Below are 20,519 nucleotides of genomic sequence, written 5' to 3'. Positions count from 1 at the left end.
TTAATGGAGGACAAGAGGAAACGTGAATATTGCATGAGCACTGAGGTAATGAATACTCCCATCAATCTCATTTCTAAACCCTTCTCGGTGAGGTGACATTACACCCCTTCTAGGCTTTCGTTCGCTGAGGTTTAGGACCAGACCAACTCTTGGAGAGTCTAGTTTAGTTCCAGCTCTAGTGACACAGCTGAAATTACTGCAAGGTCTTTAAGAGCAGGGTTGGAAAAAGCCTCTACAAAATATGCTGCTTTAAAACAACTCAATCACTGGGTTTGTCCATTTTCAACCCAGCATTTTTAGAGTGTAGTATGTTACACAACGCTTGTTGTGAGTGGCTTAATATCAGGTTACACTAAGAGGCTGACTAGGACAGAGCAGTGACATAACATGAAAACAACACTCTCATTGATTCCATGCCCTCGTTCTCAGAGGGATAAACTTCATCATGGCACCCTCTCCCTCTAGTAAATGACCAGCATATGCATGCAAAGCAATACTCACATATGCATCAGGGAAGGCTCTGTACTTGAGTTGTAAGTTCCGCTCTGGTTCTTGCGTTTGATTCATTTGGAAGCCCTTGGGGTCATTGAGTAGACCTCCGTCAAGACTACTGCTGCGTGGAAGACTTTGAGAGTTCATGAGGAGCGTTTCGGAGGGCAGAGACCGGTAAAGTTCTGATGTGGACTTGTGGTTGAAGATGGAGGTCTCTTGCGAGTTGTGCTGGGCAGGAGGAGCCACGCTTATCCGAGAGGTTTCGGCGATCCCGCTGAGGGAGTTCGACGGAGATGTGAGGTACGAGAAGCGCTCGAAACGGGAACCGAGCAAGGTGTCGGATCCCATGGCGCTCGAGCTCATCCGCTCATGACTGGGGCCGATCTCAGGGAGAGAGGCCGCGCGGAAGATGGAGCGGCTCGAGGCCTTGCCGTTCTCGGTGGGCTGGAAGAAGAAGCTGTTCTCCAGACGAGACTGACCCGGCCCGTTTGGAGACGTGTCTTCGGGACTGGACAAGTCAGTGAGGGAGCCTTTGCGCATCACGATGCTGTTGAGGGCCGAGGCTCGCAGGGGCAGCGAAAGCCCTCGATTCTGGGTCTCGCCTCCGAACTGCTGCTCCTTCATCATGGTCAAAGGGGAGCGCATGTCCTTGGGGGAGCTCCAGTTGAAGCCGATGTCTAGAGGCAAACTGGAAACTCCATTCAAGGCGCTCCTTGGCTCAGTGACAGGTGAGATTGGAGTAAGAGGCGAGAGTGGAGTTAGGGGTGAGATCGGTGCGTCCTCATCGATAGGTGGCAGTGAAGAGAAGGGAGTGTTGGATGGGGTGCGTTGAAGCCTTTGCCGGACCGGTCGCTCCATGCTCTTGAGAGTATCCACCAGGTTATCCATTTCAGAAAAGGATGAAGGAGAAAGAGCGTCAGGCTCGAAGCCAGTGGGTGAGGGGATCAGATCCACCCGTGTAGCTTGGAAAACATCCGAGGAGTAGTCATCAGCCTCCACAATCATCAAGCGGGAATCAAATTGTGCCTGCGAGTCAAAGACTGTCTTTCTTATCTCTCCCTCTCCGGCTTCAGGTAAACTAAGCTCCACCCTGCCCCTCCCGCTGGTGTAACTCTCACTACTCCGGTGAACTTCGCTCTCCACAACTTTCCAGTTGGTGTTTCCAAGGCTACCGTCAGTCTCTGAGGAGAAAGCAGTGGGCTGGGTCTCGGCAGAGTGAAAATGAGACGTGTAGACTCCTTTTTCATAGCTGGGGGACAGTTGAGAGGAACGCAGGTATGTGCCATCCGTGTATTCGGAGCCAGACTGCTGTTCTTCAGAATTAGAATGGAGACTCTTCCATTTCCTCTCAAGCTCAGCTTCATCTCTTCGCCTCATGCTGTCCAATGGACTTTCGTGGTTCCCAAAGCTGCCCTGTTTGTCAGAGCTGACCAGGGACACTTTGTGGACCACCATGGCGTCCTCTCGAGCAGATGATGGTCGATTGAGTTTCGTACTAAGCACCGCAACACCAGAGCTCATGTCTGAATCGGATTCAGGCTCAGTTTCCGCTTGGTTCTGTGTATCGGACTCCTCGATCACTGTACTGAGAACAGTGGATGCATGAAAGAACCTGGAACAAACGGATAAAAGCGAAGAAGAAAACACATTAATCCTTTAATTATCTTTCAAAATGACTTTCTGAAACGCATTTAGAGGGGAATTTTACACTTGAGCTCTATGAGAAATGAACAAATCTAATTTGAAGGACAAATTGTGTTCATGTAATATGGAATTTAAGGCCTGTTTGGTTTGAGACTCCCTGAATAAATACATTTATATTTGAAGTAGAAGCATAGGAAAAACACTTAAATACAACTGCATCTATAAGAATGTAAGAATGAAAGGTCAGCACTAGTGGGCGTGAATTGCAATGTGCGTAGGTGAGTTTCTGAAGAAATGACGTGTTAAAAGGGCACTTTAAAAGCTTCAATCTTAACATGCAATAGTACAAAGATGAGTGAAACCTCAGACAAAAGTTGTGTAATGACTTTACAACATTATGCATGCAACAATAACAGTAAATATAATAAATGCACATGTAAAAGGCCAATTAGCAATATAATTTATCACACAATTACCTTTGTAGCAATGCATATTTACCTGTCAATGCAAATATTATCAACCGAATTTGGCATTATTAAAAACAACTAGTGTATCTATTTTAACTTGCAGACCAAAGAAAGATTCATTCATTCATTCGGTTAGTTAATTATTATCTAAACAAGAAATAACACACATTCAAATCAGACTAAAAATAGAAATAGTGTAAACTGAATGTTCGCAGAAATATGCATGCATCAAAGCATACATGATAACATTAGTAGTTTCATTTCACTTTAACACAAGCAGAGGTTTCATTTATATTAGTGTATGTGTTTTGGGAGCACTTTGGCAGTGCTAAACATGAATACATATTAAACAAGTTTGAGTGAAGACACAGGGACAAGATAAAGTGTCACTTCATATCATCTAACTCTGAGATCAGAGAGAAAGGTGCTACATGTCATGTAGTTTATTTTTCACTGTATTTTGCCCTGAGACGTTTATAGGGAGAGGTATCAAGTTATATCAGCTGGCAGAACGAGTTACTCTGGATCATCTACAGTAAATCACACCCTCTAGTGGCGGAGCTGTGCCTCACATCTTTCACCCCTGAGCTGTTTTGATTTTAGTCAACAAAAATAAATTTAGTCCAATTGATTCGTCCAGTGTATTTGAATTGACAAAATTTAAGTTTGAATTTAAAAAAGCCAATATGAGTTGACATTTTTACAGTAATCAATGGCTTTTAATGAACCATTCTTAGAAATGAACACTAACTTGCATAGAAGATTCTGTATATTAGTGAGTATTTTGTCTTGAATTGTTGTGGCTCAGATCTAGTGCCAAGCCCTCTTCTGTGGATATTTACATGTGCTCAACACACAGGGCCAACTGAAGAGATAAAATAACTTAAAACAAAACAGTATTGCCTAAATACAAGCGGCCTGCTGGAGCTACATCAATTCTTGATGGTTCTGGAGTTAGATTTCTGTGTGTTTAGCCAGATCTGTAACTGTCCCTGTCAGTTAAGGTGTCGCTTTGTCTCCATTTCCTGTCACAGAAATGGCACCTATAATTACTGACTCGTCCCTAACAAGCATTTTGAGCATATTTACATGATTGTATGAGAACCCAGTGAACTGAAAGAGCCAGTAAACTCTGATAAAGAGCAGGAGTGTTGATTCAAGGTCTGCATTCCAGATTTGATGCAAAACGTCCCCCTTATGAGCGTAATTACATTGTCGATCTATCAGTGACTATATCAACGAGGTTGATTAAAATTTAATACTATAATAATAACAATACATTTTTTAATGCCTCTTTCACAAGATGTAATATAAGTCTCTGGTGTCTCCAGAATGTGTCTGTGAAGTTTCAGCTCAAAATCCCCCACAGATCATTTATTATAGCTTGTCAAATTTGCCTCTATTTGGGTGTGAGCAAAAACACGCCGTTTTTGTGTGTGTCCCTTTAAATGCAAATGAGATGCTGTTCCCGCCCCCTTTCCAGAAGAGGGCGGAGCTTTAAAACAACAGAGCTGGAGAATCTCACGCAGCCAAAATGAGGAAAGTGTTCAGCCTTACATTGTTCAAACCGGAGTCGACACTGATGGAGAGACTCAGGAAGAAGTTACAACTTTTAGACGTTTCTGAATGGTTAGTGGATAAATTGATGTAGTTGCTGTGGAGTTGATTCAACTCATCCACTAGCATGTGCCGTCATGTTCATCTTTTGTGTTGAATTGACCCTCGTTTGTGGCGTAAAATGAACAACACTCGACTACAACAACTCTTCCTCTTCTCTAAAGCAGTCCAACATGGCCCCGCCCCCTTTGTTAAGTGTTCTTGGGGGCGGGGTTTATGTAAATTTTAGGGTTTGTGATGTCACTAACCCGGGAAGAAGCTCTTTGTAGTCCCTACCAGCCGTTTGTTGTAGTCCTTAAACAGAGAATTCTTTAAAAGAAAATATCTCTGTTTGAGTGTCGTAACTTTGCAGATGTTGTTTATGATCAAACAGCAACATTACACACTAACTAAAGTTAAAAAAGTCAAATCATAATCAACGACCCCTTTAATACTATTTTAAATTATTATATTATATAACTGACTCCGTGCTAAAAATTAAACAATGCGTCAACACTCATTCCCAAAATGAACACGTATAAGAACACATTTGCTAATATTATGAACTTAAATTTCATTTACATTTCTTGAAAGAAATTAAAAATTGCATGAGCACATGTGAGAATAACTGTACTGAGCACATTGTATTGAAAATCATATTGTTCATGGAAATCTCCAGTTGATTCAGTCAATAATCAAGGGGGCGGAGCTTAGTGAAGCGTCAATCAAGTGATCTCACAGTCTTATAAACGCCCACCAAAACTAGGCTTTCCTCCGCGGCCCGCCAGTCATTTTTACTTTTTGCACCAATTAAGTACTAATTTAGTAAGACCAAATTCAACATTATTAATAAAGCATACTATGTACAGGCGAGCAGAATATAAATGCTTCATTATAATATTAATATAAATGTTCATGTTCTGGGCTCATCTACTCAACTGTACTGAATTTGATCTTTTAACATCACAGTTTTAGTACATTAAGCCACTTTAAGTGTTTTTCAGGTTAAACATTCTTTTGAGAGGTAATATAAATATTTGTGGCTTGAAACTGATGGAAAATTGACAGGCCTGATGTTTTGCCCTCCAGGGCTCTACGCCAGTCATGTGACTAAAAACTATGTCAGCAGGCTCATTCTTCAGTTTACTATAGTAATTACAGGGATTATGTGAGGTTTTCCAGGGATTTTTTTTAAAATCACCTAAATAAACCAGGAAATCAAGACCTTTCAAACAAGGTCAAATTGAGTCATGGGCATCTGTCCTCCATCTAAGTACATGTTATTGTCATTTTTTTGTGCTAAATGTCAATTTACACATTCTGTTCATAACAGATGCATATTTGAGAGTCTGAGTAAGAACATGGTAATGAGGGGCTGTGTTAAAGGGTGTGGATGGAGCAACATCTGTCTGTCATCTGCATCGCCACAATCATACCAGGCATCACTTTCAGAACTACAACAGTAATGTGCAAATTTCTGTGCAAATTTCCATTGAAACACATTCCTGCTGCTGTTCTGCAAAAAATAAAGAATGAAAAAAAAAGAATGTTTGACATTTATGAATGTGACAGGCTCTATCAGAGTGTTTGACAGCGTGTCTGAAAGACAGATTGACAGTGTCATGCATGAAACCTTCCACTGCGATTCACAGGAACAGAGGCTGAGAAATAAAACTAGCTGAACATCTAAATGCATGGAAGAATATCTGCATAATACGTTTGAAGAGTGTATTAGATGAAGTAACAATTAGCTGTTGCATTAATTTAACACAGAGGATTAATGTATGTATTACCAAACTCTTTAATAAATAGAAACTAAATGCAATATGCAAATCCATCAGCCACATTCCTGGGAGTCATGCTTGTTTGCATAGCTAAGCATTCGAGTTGATCTCAGCTGTTTTGACATTTGTCTTCATTCATGAGGGCTATTTCAAGAATGTGTAACATCAAGTGTGAGTCAATAGCATACTTTGAACTACCTTTCATTCCTTCAGCGGCCCATCCCGTTCAAATGAACGTATGAGACGTGAGGCTCCGCGTGGGTGAGGCTTTGATAAACCTGTCCTTTCTTGGGACAAGAACTTCAACCTCATTTACAAAAGAAGTCCATCTTAACTAATCTGACAGAGAGAGGAAAATCATTGTATTTTACGTCCCGTAGCTAGTCCAGGAAAAACAATGAAACTGGCCGAGAAACAGAAGCCAGAATGTAAACAAAAATTTGCTGAACACGTGAAATAATGATGGTGCTGTATGTACACAACTTCATGCTCATATCCATCTCAGAAATATATCAAATTAACACATTAATCATGAGATTGATTCAAATTCAATCTGAATCACTTCAGGGGTACATTAGGGTCAGAACTGAGCGTTTACATGTGGCTGCTGCCCGTGTGAAAGATGTGCAATTCAATCATGATAAGCTGAACAGTTTCAAGCATGAATAAAATACAAAAATCTTTTTAAAAAATACAAAATATATAAAGAGCTAAATTGCTTTAATCTATGTATTTTAGAAATATTTTATATTTATTTTATTCATGCATTTTGTATTTTCTCATAAACTATAAATAAAATATTAAAAATAAAAAAATATAAAAAAAGCTCTATATATCTATATATATATATATATACACACACACACACACACACACACACATATATACATATATATATATATATTATAGGGTGTGAAACCGATTAATCATGATTAATCACATCTAACATAAAAGTTCATAAAAATATACGTGTCAGTGTGTATATATACATATACATACATACATACATGCATACATACATATTTACAAACCTTTGTTAGATGCAATTAATCGATTTGACACCGCTGATATTTATAAATAATTATATTTCATTTTACTATAAATAAAATATTAAAAAAAAATATATAAAGAGCTATATATATATATATATATATATATAAAATCACATCTAACATAAAAAGTTTATAAAAATATATGTGTGTCAGTGTGTATATATACATATACATACATACATACATGCATACATACATATTTACAAACCTTTGTTAGATGCGATTAATCGATTTGACACATATATATGCTTTAATTATTTTATTTATGCATTTTTTTTTACATATTTTAAGAGAAATACAAATAAAGTAAACTGCATCAGGTTTTATATATATATTTATATATATATATATATATATCTCAACACATTATATTTCAAACAGTACACACATGAATAAAAACAAGATATCAGTAGCTTACCTTTCACTTGGTATTAAACTTCTTGAAAGTAGTTGATCAGGGAAAGTCTGAACTTCTGCGGTATCTTCCTTCTCTTTTCTATCGTCTGATGTACTTTCACTGATTTGCACCCAGTTCCTGTGAGTGATATTATCTCTGGCTGTCTTTACCTCTGTCACCGTCACCTCCTCCTGTCTGTCACTGTGTCTGAAGGTCTCCTCTGCGGTCTGTGCAGTGGAGATCGTCCCAGGGCTGTGTTCTTGACTTTCACTCTCCTGTGTTCTTGTGAGAAATGCGGCTATATCCCCGGCCTCTTCACTGCTGGTGTGTTCCTCCCTCTCAGCGTGGATGTTATCAGGGCTTGTTTGGTATTTGCACCTTGCCGTGTCCTCCAGTATTGTTATCTCTCCGCTGGGCTGGTGCTGGGCCAAGGGGTGGAGTCGAATCACCAGGTGACTGTGTGTTTCCATGCTTGAGTCTGCAAGTGATACCTTCACTGGATCAGAGATGGGAGGGGCCGAAGTGCATTCTTCAGAGACACATTCTTGATTGACTGGTAGGGCTGGTTTCAGTGGAGCGAGACGGTGAATCTGCCGCTCCGCTTGACCTGTCAACACTTCAGTGCCTTCACATACACCTTGTGTTGCGGATGTTTCTCTTGTGCTTTGGACCTTTTGCAATTCATCTCTCTGCTCTTCAACCTCATATTTTTCTGAAACTAACACTTTCTCTTGTGTTAAAACATCCATGATTTGCTCTGATTCAGTGACCTTTGATGAAAAGTCATAATGTTCATGATAAATGTCCTCAACTTCTCGCTCATATTTATCCTCTTCAAACATATGAAGGTCATTTCTAGTGGTCATACTCTCTGCAGAGGTTATGATCTCAATTGATTCAGGTTCTTGAATGGATGCAAAATTACATTTATAATGAAAATCGGTATCTAGTCTACTTCCTTCCTCCACTTCTGGTCCATATTGGCTCTTCACAGACATCTGAAGGCCATTTCTGGTGGTCATACTCTCTGCTGTGGTTTCCTGGCCAGTGAACTCAGAACTTTGAGTAGATGCCTCCTGAACATCTTCCTCACAATCTTCATATGCTTTGAATGCTTTCTCTTCCTTTGTGGATTGAGAGTTTAACAGCTGGTATGAAACATCTAAGTGAGGATGTATTGTGATGGCAGGTGTGGCTTCAGAGGTCAAAGTGCTGGAGACACCACTGTCTAGAAGACCTGAGGAAGTTTCTGAAGAGTTGGCCAATTTAGCTTGGTCATTATTCTGAATTGCATGGTCCTCTGTTGATGTTTCATTCTGGGTTTCCACATCTGAATAAGACACATTGTTAGAGAGACTTTTCTGGGAATGGTCAGGGCTGATGGGGTCAGAGGGACCTGAAAGGTCAAAGGTGACCTTTTTAGATGACTTAATGATGGTGTTTGTTCTCGACGCGCCTGACTGAAGTGAAGAGATATTTAACTCATTCTCAAGAAGGACAGGTTCAGCAAGCTTCTCTGAGTCAGTGGAAATAGTCGAGGAAGAATAATTGTCGGTTTGATGAGATTCTTCATAGTTAATCTCAGGGTGAGTTTCTTCCAGATAACTTGAATCAGAAGTGGAATGTATGGGGATTGTGGGTAAACTGTGAGTTACTGAGCTTAAATCACTCACAGAAACATCAGTACTGGAGAAAGATAAAATTGGCTTTACATCAGTATCAGCATTCAAACTGTTTTCTGCAATTCTGGAGTAGGACGCAGAGCGCACATTAGGCATGGATGAAACTGAAATGGATTTGAAGCAATCTGTAATGGCACTGGAGGGGTCAGTGTTGACTGTAAAACTGCTGCTGGCAGACATGTTTGTGTTATTTGCAGTGCTGGTTTGTGAATCTTCTGCCTCAGTAGATTTAATGTAAGGTGGAGTGGAGGAACGTTCAAGGGTAAAGGCAGAATTTGAGTTTGAGGTATCGCTTGAGGTGGAACCATCAAGGATGACAGAGGTGGAACTCTGGAGATTGGAAGAAATAGAAGTGATGAAATTTTGGGGGATGGAAGAGGTGGAACTCTCAGAAATGGAAGAGATGGAATTTGGGGAAATGGAAGTGGTGGAACTCTCAGAAATAGAAGAGATGGGATTTTGGGAGATGAAAGTGGTGAAGCTCTCAGAAACTGAAGTAATGGAATTTTGGGGGATTGAACTGGTGGAACTCTCAGAATTGGAAGAGATGGAATTTGGGGAAATGGAAGTGGTGGAACTCTCAGAAATAGAAGAGATGGGATTTTGGGAGATGGAAGTGCTGAAGCTCTCAGAAACTGAAGTAATGGAATTTTGGGGGATTGAACTGGTGGAAGTCTCAGAATTGGAAGAGATGGAATTTTCAGGGATGGAAGTGGTGAAGCTCTCAGAAATAGAAGAGATGAGATTTTGGAGGATTGAAGTGGTGGAACTCTCAGAAATAGAAGAGATGGGATTTTGGAGGATTGAAGTGGTGGAACTCTCAGAAATAGAAGAGATGGGATTTTGGAGGATTGAAGTGGTGGAACTCTCAGAAATAGAAGAGATGGGATTTTGGGAGATGGAAGTGGTGAAGCTCTCAGAAACTGAAGTGATGGAATTTTGGGGGATGGAAGTGGTGGAACTCACAGAAATAGAAGAAATTGAATTTTTAGGGATGGAAGTGGTGGAACTCTCAGAAATAGAAGAGATGGGATTTTGGGAGATGGAAGTGGTGAAGCTCTCAGAAACTGAAGTGATGGAATTTTGGGGGATGGAAGTGGTGGAACTCACAGAAATAGAAGAAATTGAATTTTTAGGGATGGAAGTGGTGGAACTCTCAGAAATAGAAGAGATGGGATTTTGGAGGATTGAAGTGGTGGAACTCTCAGAAATAGAAGAGATGGGATTTTGGGAGATGGAAGTGGTGAAGCTCTCAGAAACTGAAGTGATGGAATTTTGGGGGATGGAAGTGGTGGAACTCACAGAAATAGAAGAAATTGAATTTTTAGGGATGGAAGTGGTGGAACTCTCAGAAATAGAAGAGATGGGATTTTGGAGGATTGAAGTGGTGGAACTCTCGGAAATAGAAGAGATGAGACTTTCAGGGATGGAAGTGGTGGAACTCTCAGAAATGGAAGAAATTGAATTTTTAGGGATGGAAGTGGTGGAACTCTCAGAAATAGAAGAGATGGGATTTTGGATGATTGAAGTGGTGGAACTCTCAGAATTGGAAGAGATTGAATTTTCAGGGATGGAAGTGGTGGAACTCTCAGAAATAGAGGAGATGGGATTTTGGGAGATGGAAGTGGTGGAAGAGATGGAATTTGGGGGGATGAAACTGGTGGAACTCTCAGAAATAGAAGAGATGGGATTTTGGAGGATTGAAGTGGTGGAAGAGAGGGAACTTTTAGGGATGGAAGTGGTGGAACTCTCAGAAATAGAAGAGATGGGATTTTGGAGGATTGAAGTGGTGGAAGAGAGGGAACTTTTAGGGATGGAAGTGGTGGAACTCTCAGAAATGGAAGAGATGGGATTTGGGGGGATTGAAGTGGTGGAACTCACAGAAATGGAAGAAATTGAATTTTTAGGGATGGAAGTGGTGGAACTCTCTGAAATAGAAGAGATGGCATTTTGGGGGGTGGAAGTAGTGGAAGAAATGGAATTTTGGGGCATGGAAGTGGTGGAAGAGAGGGAACTTTTAGGGATGGAAGTGATGGAACTCTCAGAAATGGAAGAGATGGAACTCTGGTCAATATAGTTCTGGTGGATGGCATCAGTTGCATCTTTTGATTCTTTATGTTCCAGGTATGATTCTTTTTGAGCAACATCTGTGGTGACGGATTTGACCTCAACATCTGCTAAAATTCCTGATTTAGATGATACTTCAAAATCAGAGTTAGAAAACGGATGATCATCCCTACCAGAAACACCATTCGGGTTCAGATCTGCGCTTGAATTATGGACTGTGCATGTGTCAGTACTTGCTGCAGTTTCCATGTTAGGATCAGGATTAAATGAGTCGGTGAGGTCAGACTCAGCCCGTGAAGAGAAGGACAGCACAGCGGTGGCGCACTGAGCAGATCTATCTGCAGCTTGGGTATCAGCGTGATCAGATGAGAGGTACTCTGGGACTGGGCTATCTGGGGGTGTCTGGTAAACATCACTATCAGACGGTGAAGAGTCAATAAATTGTATCGATGTACTGTCCAAATCTGAAGGCTTAAAACTAGCATCCTCCTTACTGAGTGTAGACATGTCACTCAAGACATCCTGGGACTGGGATTGGTCAGAAGTACAGGGCGGTTCTGGCGTAGGCATTGCTGCCTCAAAACTAAGCTGGTTTTGTTCTACTACTGCCCGGTCATCATATTCTTCCTGTTCACTGATCTGATCTTTGACCCCTGAGATATCACTATTGCTTGAAAGACTCTGGGACAGATCTCTTTTCTTCTTCTTATTCTTCCTCCAGGACAGGGATGCAGCAAAACCCTTGGGTTTATGGAGGTCAGTCTCCGAGGAGCTGAGCAGATCTTTCTAAAAATAATGAAAAGAATAGATGGAATAAGAGACGAAGAAAGTAAGGAGGTGAAAGGGAGAATGAATGCAATAGGAAAGAAAAAAAGAGGACAAAGATTAATGATTGTTAAGAGTTACAAACATAATGTTAGATAAAATAAAATATTAATAATATAAAATAAGCTTTAAAATGCATCAGCACATTGTTGTTATATTTTTATTAATGCATCACAAATGCATATACATAGAAAGTTAACGCAAGAAACATGTCACGTCCCATAGTAACCAGGCTGATTTGCATTTTCTAGTGAATTCTACAGGCATGAGAGGTATGAGATAATGGTTCATAGGAAAGGGTTTATAGGCCTGTTGTTAATAAAGTATTCATGAAACTATTATCTTAGACTAAATGAGATTCGACCACTTTCACACAACTGAATGGGAATGCACTGAAAACTTTCGTTTGAAATGAACCGTAAATGAAACGTGAAATCCTACATGCATATGTACAAATTATATTTTTATAGAAATAGTAACAAGCAAGATGAAGAGAAGAATATCAGATTAATCAAATAGTCGTCAGATATAAATCACCCTGACGCTGTTTAAATCTCGTTCTGCTGTCTGGTGGAAGACGATAAGTGTGTTGCTAAAGCGCATTAGTGTTCCATCTGATAACATTAAAGGATGAAATGTCGTGGAGTGAGATAGAGAGTTGTGTCTGTCAGTCGGGTGGAGGCCGATGGTGCAGTTTGGTCATTAGTCAACCTGTCGTAAAACTCAACCAATCGATATTTAACACTAATATACGGAACAACCAACTCTGTCTCCCCTATGCTATTAGTATACTTCTTTTAAACTAATAAAAATTATACTTTTTATGTACTTCTCAGAAATATACTTAAAAATACACTTAAGTATACTTGAATTATACTGACAAAAAGTCTAAATATAATTGGCCTATACTTGTACTATAAGTATAATTAAGTATTCTAAGTATACTTGGCTTGTAGTTGTGTTGTGATTGAGCAAGTTAAATACTTCATTTTACATACTGCCTAATAAACATATATATTTTGGAATCTAATACAATAGATTTGATTGAAAATATTGATTTATAATGAAAATATTATATATATTTATATATATCATGCAAAAATAATATATACTGTAAATAGAAATCTATAAGTATGATGTTAAGGTACTTGCAGTATAAAATTACTAAACTAGTAGTGTACTCAGTGTATACTTCAAAGTGTACTTTCATAAAGTTCACTTGTAATATTGTTGCAGTACAAACGAAAACCGTGGTTGTAAACTAGTTGTTCTCAAAGTTTACTACTGTTACATTTAAAGTATACTTAAAAGTATAATTTTATACACTAAAAAGTGGGCCAGTTTAGTCATAAGTACTGTTGAAATAGCACACTTACTATACTACTACTAGTGCATAGATATTAGTATACTTACAGTATACTTTTAAAATATACTTGAGCATACTTTACTTAAGTATACTTAAATATGAGTATACTTATTTAAAATACTTATTTTTGTAAGGATCAGTCAAATGACATGTATATTGAACATATAAGTATCTTTGAAGACAAAACATCTGAAGACATCAAAAGCCACATTAATTATTCATGAAGCACATCTGTCAACATTTATTAATAACTTTTAACCTGCTGGAATTACACTAACGAGCTTTCAACATCGCTAATGAATGCATTCTGCTTTTGTATTGAAGAGTTATAAATGCTTATCTGTGTCATAAATAACGACACAAATCAAAAGGCACTGAAACACCAGCATGAGTTAATGACAGTGTTTATGGTGATTTGATTTAAAGCAGGTATTTTCTAATACAAACTTGACTGAAAATAAACTTCTAAAGAACTGTGGAAAGATTGACCTGTGAATTATTTCTTGTGCACAGTAAACACACTCACACATGCGACGAGCGCCACCTGTTGGTCAGGTGAAAAACCAAAACAGCTAAAAGCCTCTGTGCAGCCAAAACTATAAAGGGACAAAACTATAACTCTAATTGATTAGTATTTTTGTCTTACTTTTTATAAAAATATCTAAACATTCTTAAATCAAGATACATTTACTGGAGAAGCAAAATGACTGAAGATTTAAAAAAAAATCGTTTGAGCTTAAAAATATCAAAAAAAAAATTAATAAACAAGTTTCTTTCTCTGACTCCACTGACAGATATTTGTTCTTGTTTTAAACACAAATTGACTTCATTTTCATGATTTTTTTTTTCAGTAAAACAACACTTAATATCTTCAGTCATTTTGCTTCTCCATGAATGCATCTTGATTTAAGGATGTTTAGATATTTGTGCTGGAAAACTGTTTTTGTTTTGTTTTTTTGTAGTGTAACTAAGCAAATAATGATTGTATTAAATTAAGAATGATTAAAGCATATGTGGAAATGTTTAGTAGTTCACTAGCTTATATATGACTAACAGACAGACTAAAAAAACTATTAAAATTCAAATCTGATTTCAGGAGAAAAACAGAAGAGGACGAAAGCAAGAACTCCTAAAATGACATTCAGCTCATTGTCCTTAATCAAGCGTGTCCTTCACCAGGTCTGTGCATGTCTATCGTGCAAGAAAGGTATGTGTGTTCATTTCTGGACTGTTGCACATACAGCTAAAACACGTGACAGGAGAGACTCCTTCACAACATCATCACTAAATAACTGTTTATTTATTTATTCGTTCAAAATGTAAAATATGGATGTAAATATATGTGATGGAATGTAATAATTATGAAACTTAGAGTCGATGTGCTTCAAGATATGATATTGATGCTCAACTGTTCTGTGCAAAAACATTTTCTACAAAACAAATGGGTTAAGAATTAGAGTCAGATGGTGTAGTTACCACACTTTCCTGCAGGGGGTAATGGAGTCACGCTAAGCTAATATATGCACCTCTTACTTTTTGCATTGCAAAACGATTTGTTACAGACGCATATTAACCCTAAAAATGAACAAATAAATGTGTTATTTTGGCTTTATTATAGTTTTATTAATATTAAGAATTAGCTGATTTTTTAGTTATATTATTTAATTCATTATTATTTAATTCATTATGTGCTTTTGTCATTTTATTAGATTTATTTATATCTTTTTTTAAATATTGCTATTTAGATTTAATTTATTTTTATTTCAGTTTCCAGTTATTTCCATTTAATAATTTTAGTGCTTCGACTTATTTCAGTTTATTTGCCAAGGCAACATTTCAATTTTTTGTTTAAAGAACATACATGTAAAGTTTTTCAGCCTAATATTTATATATTATTTCGGCCTTATTTAAATTAGCCGAAATGTTAATTTTAATATTGAGATTTTATTTCAGCTTTCTTTCTACTAACAGAGACTAATTTATACTTTTTTGTTATGAAAACACAGAAAACGAAAGTTTTAATTTAGCTGAAGACCAAAAGTGAAAATACGTTAATAATCAATTCAATTTATCAAATGCATTTATGTATTTAGTTATTAATAAACATTTACACTGCACATAAAGCAGTTTTAAATGTTTCTCCTCTATTTGTTGGTGAAATATAAACATTTAAATGATGACTGTAAAAATATATTTAATAATGTATACAACAGGTTATGAATATGTAATTAACTGCATACAGTATATTTATCAAAATGCTTTTAATATTGCTGTTTAGGTTTATTTTATTTTTATTTCAGTTTCCATTTAATCATTTTAATGCTTCAACTTGTTTCAGTTTATTGCCAAGGCAACATTTCAAATTCTTGTTTAAAGTTAAATTTTATTTTAATTCAGCTTTATTTACATTACCAGAAATATGTATTTAAATTAACATGCAAGTTTTTCAGTCTAACATTTATAAATTTAAATGTTTAGTTTCATTTTTTTTTAAATAATATTGATATTTTATTTCATTTCTACTAAAAGAAACATTTAATAGTTTAGTTAAGGATAATAACCCTGTCATGCACATGTTGCTTTAACACCAGCTCAAGTCCAGCTGCTCTCTGACCTTTGACCTGAAGACGCTGCCAAACAGAGACTTCTTGCGTTTAATCGACTCCTCGCCATCCTGACTTTCCCCGTCTCCGGCTCCCAACGTTCCAGACTCAGTTCTGTGGAAGACGACATTCAGTTAGAGATCCGGAGATTGAGAATTCGGTTTAAAGTTCAGATAAATGAACAAGAGCAAACAGAAGAGCGGCCTGGAGTTTACAGTGTGGCGCCGGCGCTCGAGTCAGTCCGTTAAAACAACAGGAATGTGGAACATTATTAAATGATCCATCTGTAAACAGATTCTGCTGCATTCCTTCAGAGGACACACACTAAACTAATGGCCCATTGTACAGAACCACCTAAAATAACTTCAGTAAAGTGGTTCTGATTCACCTTCTTAATGAACACAATGGCCTAATTGTGTGGCATTACATACTGTTATAAAAAGAGATGCAGTTCATAGGGTGGAACAGGTGCATCTAAAAATCCCCGTCACATTTTTGCAAAGTGAATCATTAGTCGTCATGCACATAAAACTCATTTTAAACAAAGGCAAATGTTACTGGAGTAACTTGCATTATTCTTCCAGTTATGTGAAAAATGCCGTGCAGACAGTCGAGACTGATTCCTACACAAGTTTTAGTTCGCATGCATGTACATGCAGCAAGTGAATCGGGAGTTCAAACATTGCAGGAGATTTTACTAAATATCCTCCTTCACATTCCAAACCCACCCTTAAACCCCCAGGCACACGACGCTGAAAACACGCCGGGTCTGGAGACGCGTAAGCACGCACATTTAAAACTGAACCTGAGCAGAATCGCTGAAGTGAGATTTCTTTAATATGTTTCAGCTCTAGATATCACTGTCATGCCAACAGCATCAGGTGAAAACGAGCTGAAACTTTCACTCATGTCTAAGTTTCCTGATCGAGCTTCTTCCTCGAGGGCACAAACGCATGAGTTTCACTTGAGTGATGGAAGATGGAAAGCATGCGGTGTGTCCTGTTCCTTCTGCTATAACCAAATTATCTGCTGCACGGAAAACAAACACTTATTATTTTGTACAAATACTGAGGCTCAATTTAACTGACAGTCTAACAGCACACTGTGTTCAATGCCCGATATGGTCAACCAAAGCCGATGAGCGTAAATCTACTCGTATTCCACTCACAAGTGTTTGTGACGGCTGGTTTCTTCTGTTGACACATATAGCACAGACCACACATTGTCAGTCTACCATCTAAGACGATTATAAACGACTGAGTCTGTCTACACAAGCAACAGGTTTGGGATTTTAAAGGTACTCGTCTCACATGACCTCACTTTGAGCACACAGTCTGTTTGCCTTTGTGCCACGGTTTATTTGGGAACGGAGACACATGGCGAACAGTGTTTGATTAAGGCATCCAAACGCATTGTGCCGAGCAAACAGACGGGTCTGAAGAACGGTCACATGTCAGGGTGTTTGAGGAGTTTTCTGCAGGTTACGCTCACCTGACGGTGACAAATAATGACAGTATTTTAGTACAAAAGGGTTTTAATTGAGGGTTAAACTTTGTGAATGTGCAAATCCAGACATTTAGTTGCTCATCACATAGTATTAGGCCCTTTGGGTTGCAATTAAAGTGAGTAAACTCAACTCATCCATTAACCTTCTTCAAGCCCAATTATTCAGATCCATTAACAAATATCTGATTGTAAACCCTGCAGTGCAGCAATCTGTAAATCACCAACTTTCTACCCTCGATTATACTCTTTATATGACTGAGTTACACTTATATGAGTAAAATGGACCATAAAGCAACACTACTACTATTGATCTGTTTCCGAGCACATCCACCAGCTGACTAGTAGGGGAAACCGATGAGCAAGTTCAAACAGAAAGGAGCCAAGATGTCCAAAGTCCAAAAAAAGTGTTTTTTAAGGTGACATTTAAGCTCAGCAGCGTCTCAAATAAGCACCAGACGTTTTCTAAACGTAAATGCTTGTAGCAGCTTGTGAGATTTCCCTATAATCTCTATTTTATTTCTTCACCTTTCCCAATTTGTCCCCACAATGAGGTCCCTAAAGGTCATGAATGAGCTCTCACCTCAACTAATGCTTTTTATAGGATGTTCAATGGGTTCTCAGCTTAGTCAGCCAGACACCATATGGGCCCTAAATGGGTCATTCCATGTCAAATCTTCAATTTTCAATTTTTTTCTGAAGTAAGATAAACATAAATAGTGATGAAAGCCAAAATTTTAAATGTCATAAATGTATATTTATTGTAGAGGAGGGTCAAAATGACAATTTTCACCTGAGATTTTGGAGCCAAATTTCAGGGGTGAAAAATGACTTTAGAAAGATGGCAGCATCATTATTTTATTTTTACTCAGAGATTGTTAGATCTATATGTAAAATCTGTTGACTTCAGCAATCTTTGTTGCATTATATGCCAACGGTGACAGTTCAAAAATGGGAAAAAAGCACTTCTCACGTTGTTTTGCCCTAAGTTTGCATGTCTGTAACTCAAGTAATATTAAAGATATCTCAATATGCTTTTAGATTCTGGTTCTTGATAAACGTTTTATTTGGTATCCATATTTTTAAGGCCCAATATGATTCAATTCCAGAGATATTGGGATCTCAATATGGTAAAATTGCTCAATTTTACACATTTTCAGGGGTGGTGAAAAACCAAACGAGGGTCTCTTTTCATACAGCTGATACTTTTTTCTTTCACAGAGGAATATCTAAAGAACAAATAATGTTGAAACTAGAAACGAATCTCGTTTTATTTCTATCAAAACAATCGCACAGATCACACCTGTCTGAGTGCCAAAACTATTCTTTTTCCAGAGTTTGTTTGCCTGTAATTCAAGAAGTATTAAAGGTATCTCAATATGCTTTTAGATTCTGGTTCTTGATAAACTTTTTATTTGGTATCCATATTTTTAAGGCCCAATATGGTTCAATTCCAGAGATATTGGGATCTCAAAATGGCTCTAAGAGTAAAATTGCTAAATTGTACACATTTTTCAGGAGTCAAAAACCAATCGAGGGTCACTTTTCATAAAGCTGATCATTTTTTCTTTAGATATCTCAATGTGCTTTTAGATTCTGGTTATCAAACTTTTCTTTTGAAATCTTCATTTTTAAGGCTCTCAATGTGGAAATGGTTGAATTTTACTCATTTTCAATGGTCAAAAACCAAATGTGAGTCACTTTTCATACAGCCGATACTGCATTTAACGGGAATGTCAGAAGAATATAGTGTTGAAACTAGAAATGTACTTTGTTTTCAATACTGGATTCTAAAAATACTTTGTGTGACTTCTTTAAGTGGCCGACAGACAAACACATTATCCCAAAAAACCCAAGAATTAAACACTGAAAGCAAATATAGGCTCCAAATGAAAAGTAAAAACAATGTCAATTGCTGAAACAAATAGCCTAATTTCTCTCATGGTCATGCTATTTTTCTTCAATATATTTTATTAGATAGTAACCTAACCATTATTCTGTTTATGGTTTATATATATTCTATGCATTGTTTAAAACATGTATAGATGAGATAGAGGTTAACTTTAAGGCAGTCTGGCAGACACATGCAAAACAAAACTAAACCCCTAATACAGGTCAATGTTTTTACCTTGAAATCTTCAGGCTCCCAGTCTCTGAACTGTCTGTTTTCTTCTTCTTCTTCCATTTAAAGAGTTTGAGAGTTGCTTTGCTGCTGTCATCTTTCTCCACAGACTCTCTGAGATTCGCTTCACTCTTAGAAAACAGATTCCTCAGAGACTTTCTGCTGGACAAACTCTTTTTCGCCATGACCGACAGAAGCACGCGAATAAATCGATGTGTGCAGCTCACTAGTGCACGTTACGCTCGCTCTCGTGAACAGATGCTCTGTCAACACTAGTGAGACACCTACAGAAGTTTGGGCATCACGGGCGCGCTCTAGGTCAGCGGTCGCGCGCATATGATTTCCAAGAGCGTTGTCCAGGTAGGCAGGACTCTGTCGTCATTAGTTACTTCCTTTAACTTAACAGTAACTGAATACTGAATAAACATCCCTGAATATCGTTTTTTTTTTTCAGTTATGAATGTATGTTTGTTTAGATATTATATCATAAAGTTCAGAAAGGTCATTGCAATTTGTCAAAATCAAACCGACGCCATAAAGTGTCATGAAACTTTCAGTAAAGTCAAAGTTGATACAAATGGCTTTAAGGATTTTATTTATCTCTGAGAAAAACTTATTAAGCCACATAATCGAAACAGACCATAGAAAAGTATAATCATTATAAAGTATGCCGTTTATTTTCTAAAAGCACAAATATGAAAATATTTCAGCTGATTCGCAATATTAAAGCATATTATGAGTAAAATTGACTTATAATGCATCAGAATTAAGCATGTTGCCGTTTCCAATTATAGCAAGTTATTTTAAATTTTTAAATTTTTATTTTCATGTTAATTTTATTTAATTTTTTTTTTTTTCATTTTCGGGTTTTTAATATTGCTATTTAGGTTTCTTTTTTATTTCAGTTTTAGTTTTTATT

At 37.6% G+C, this 20,519-nt stretch overlaps 1 protein-coding gene across 1 annotated transcript in view; it reads right to left on the bottom strand.

The window, feature by feature from the left end:
- crybg2 (crystallin beta-gamma domain containing 2) overlaps nucleotides 1-19,844 on the bottom strand; it is a 37,815-nt gene extending 17,971 nt beyond the window's left edge. The window contains exons 1-4 of the mRNA XM_067412366.1: nucleotides 19,607-19,844; nucleotides 15,987-16,089; nucleotides 7,454-11,967; nucleotides 502-2,104 (exon numbers count right to left, since the gene is read on the bottom strand). Of these exons, the coding sequence (XP_067268467.1) occupies nucleotides 502-2,104; nucleotides 7,454-11,967; nucleotides 15,987-16,089; nucleotides 19,607-19,785 (6,399 nt within the window). The 5' untranslated portion in view covers nucleotides 19,786-19,844. The remainder of the gene's footprint in view (nucleotides 1-501; nucleotides 2,105-7,453; nucleotides 11,968-15,986; nucleotides 16,090-19,606) is intronic.
- Between the last annotated feature and the right edge of the window lie 675 nt (nucleotides 19,845-20,519).

Source organism: Chanodichthys erythropterus, chromosome 15 (assembly GCF_024489055.1).
Source record: "Chanodichthys erythropterus isolate Z2021 chromosome 15, ASM2448905v1, whole genome shotgun sequence".
Lineage (NCBI taxonomy): Eukaryota > Metazoa > Chordata > Actinopteri > Cypriniformes > Xenocyprididae > Chanodichthys > Chanodichthys erythropterus.
The sequence above is the reverse complement of the archived record's forward strand: the minus strand, read 5'-3'. Positions and strand labels throughout refer to the sequence as shown.